At 41.3% G+C, this 2,465-nt stretch overlaps 1 protein-coding gene across 1 annotated transcript; it reads right to left on the bottom strand.

The window, feature by feature from the left end:
- Positions 1-84: 84 nt before the first annotated feature.
- On the bottom strand, positions 85-2,356 carry LOC108355309 (protein unc-80 homolog; the record flags this gene model as incomplete). Its single annotated transcript, XM_017606474.1, has 4 exons — positions 1,954-2,356; positions 1,783-1,881; positions 1,569-1,706; positions 85-392 (listed from the first exon to the last, which is right to left on the bottom strand). Coding segments are annotated over exons 1-4 (948 nt in total), but the record flags the coding sequence as incomplete, so codon positions are not given.
- Between the last annotated feature and the right edge of the window lie 109 nt (positions 2,357-2,465).

Raw genomic sequence — 2,465 nt, 5'->3', positions numbered from 1 at the left:
ACCGAATTCTTCGCCGTAGATCTGCATACATAAATGGGTAGACTTCCTTGACTTAATATGTTTTATTTTATGTGTTTTTTTTACCTTTCGGGTGGCCTTTATCAAACGCGTACAGGCGCGCATATGTCTCTTGTAGCAGTACGGATGACAATAGCCCTTGTGTGGACAATAGTAGTTGTAGCTAGTAATAAGATCGATAACTGCTTTAAGCCAAGGCATATTTTTGGCCGTGTCATCTGTTTCGTTGGAGTCTGTGGGGGATTCTGGTTGTTGATCGTCGCTTAGTATTCCTGGCGATTCTTCACCACTGACCATTCCTTGTTCCGAAGTATCGCTGCGATCGGAGAGCGATGACACTTTGCGACGCGACTGTATGGAGTCGACGCGTTTGACTGGAAAATAGAAGAAATTGTCTTTGAAATTCTAGGAAAAGCGAAAATGAAGGAAAGTAACGGCTAATGATTATGAATAGAAAATTATGCCCTGATAACACCTCGTTCTTCGACGTAAGGTTAGTTAGGTTAGTGGGTCAAGGTGGACGTACAGTTGACACATTCGGTGATGTTGTTATACAAATGGAGGAACCAACAGTTTTACGCCGTCTCCGAATGGTAAACGGATTTTATTAGAAGTGTAGGTAGCTGACGTAGGACCCTTTCTTTTCTTCGGAGGTACAGTATAGTGATGGACGCTGTGCAGAAACACGTCAAACAGGAAAATTGAAAGTGTTCTTACCACGAATGTCTTTCTCTCCACACCCAGCGAAGCCCCTGAAGTTTTCTCGGTCATTTTTGCGACAATTTTCAGTCTAGCTGAAATAATCCTAAGCAAAACTCATGCATGCCTGCTTTGATAAGTTGATAAGTTTTCTTCAAGAACCCTCACTCAAATATACCAGAATGGAGACTTCTGGCTGAAGTGTGACACATTCGTCTGTAGGTTTTCTGATAGGCGTTTTTGGTAATACTTAGCGGGGTGCGCGCAGATGATTAGNATCTGCTTTTTCCATGAGATCATACTAAGCTCGAGAACTACCTGGGAATGTTGTCAGCAGTGTGACCAGGTTAGTCCTTTTTGAGGTTAAATTTAGAACTTATATTTTTGTTCTAGTCTCGGGATTTGAGGTCTTACTTCGTGGCTTTTTTCTGTTTTTTTTTTATGTTTCCTGTTTATGAGAAGTTTCCATTTTTTAAGTATGTGCACAGAAATTTTAAAATGAGATAAATTTTTGAAATTTGGGGAAGCCAAGATAAAATACTAAATGAAATGCAATGGTAAATTCTTAAAATTTCGAAGGGGCTCATTTTTTCACTGCCTCTCTATTTTTCTAACCGTATTTTTAAAGACAATTTAGCTTATTTTTTTTTTTGATTATCTGGTCACAATGGTTATCAGGCAGGTGTTTAAGTCCACGTTTTTTTTTTTGTAAGTGGGAATAAAATTTCATCTATTTTGAGGAATTTTTTTTTTTTAAGATACCGCGTGATCAGCTCGGCGGTCTAATGCGTGTAGTCATTTATATAAAACTTTTTAGTCCGTAAATAAAAAACAGAAAAAAATTAACTCACAGTCGGTTTCTAGATCTTTGCCATCCTTAGTATTACGTCGCAGCTTCAATGAGCGACGCTTGAAGGAACCACCCGTGGTAGTGGCTGTACCACGGCGCAAAAGGAATGGTCGCACGGCTGAAGCGGCTGGCCGACGAGCTTAAAGAGCGAATAGAAAAAAAATGACAAAAATGTTCCAAGCATGAATTTCAGTACAACATACATATACCACTACCTTCTTCACCTTCTTTCGTTAGCGTAGTGTTGCTACTATTTTCTGACTCATTGTCGGGTTCGTGCAGCACAAACGATATCTTTCGCTCAGTTTGACCGCCTACAAGAAGTTGTAGGACATATACATTTTACAAATTAGTTTACCAAACAGCAAATTCGATGTAATGCCTACCCGTGGTGTCATTACCGGCAGCAATGGACTGTAAACTTTGCGCCGATGTCTGCGAATGACCCATCGAGCTCAATGCCATGGACCAACGACGATTTGCCTCGCGATATACCTTCTCCCAAGGTGCGTGTTTCTCGCGATGTAGCAGCTTCGATGCTTTGGGCAGTAAGACATAAGTGTCTCGCAGAAAAGCAGTGATTTCGTAGAGCAGCACACATGCAATTAATTTCAACGCATGTGGGCAATCATTACCATGCGGATTTACGGAAGCCTCATCTAGAAAGTCCTCTTCTTCATCTTGTTGCAGCAGCTCGCGTTGGCGATCCGGATCGGGAAAAGTGGCATTGACCGACTCGAATTGCAAACGTTCGGTAAATATGAGCTCCTCGAGTCGAGCGCCCAGCATTTCGGCCCACTTTGAGAAATTCAACAATGGGTTATTTTCCAAGGTATTACTTTCTATTTGGCTTTGGTTACCTGATGAAACATTTTGCCTGCGGCGCGCTGTAGTATAT

Source organism: Rhagoletis zephyria, unplaced genomic scaffold, assembly GCF_001687245.7.
Source record: "Rhagoletis zephyria isolate East Lansing unplaced genomic scaffold, Rhagoletis_zephyria_1.1 Rzeph_scaffold_44312, whole genome shotgun sequence".
NCBI classification, from domain to species: domain Eukaryota; kingdom Metazoa; phylum Arthropoda; class Insecta; order Diptera; family Tephritidae; genus Rhagoletis; species Rhagoletis zephyria.
Note: the sequence above shows the minus strand (reverse complement) of the source record. Positions and strands in the feature narration are given on the sequence as shown.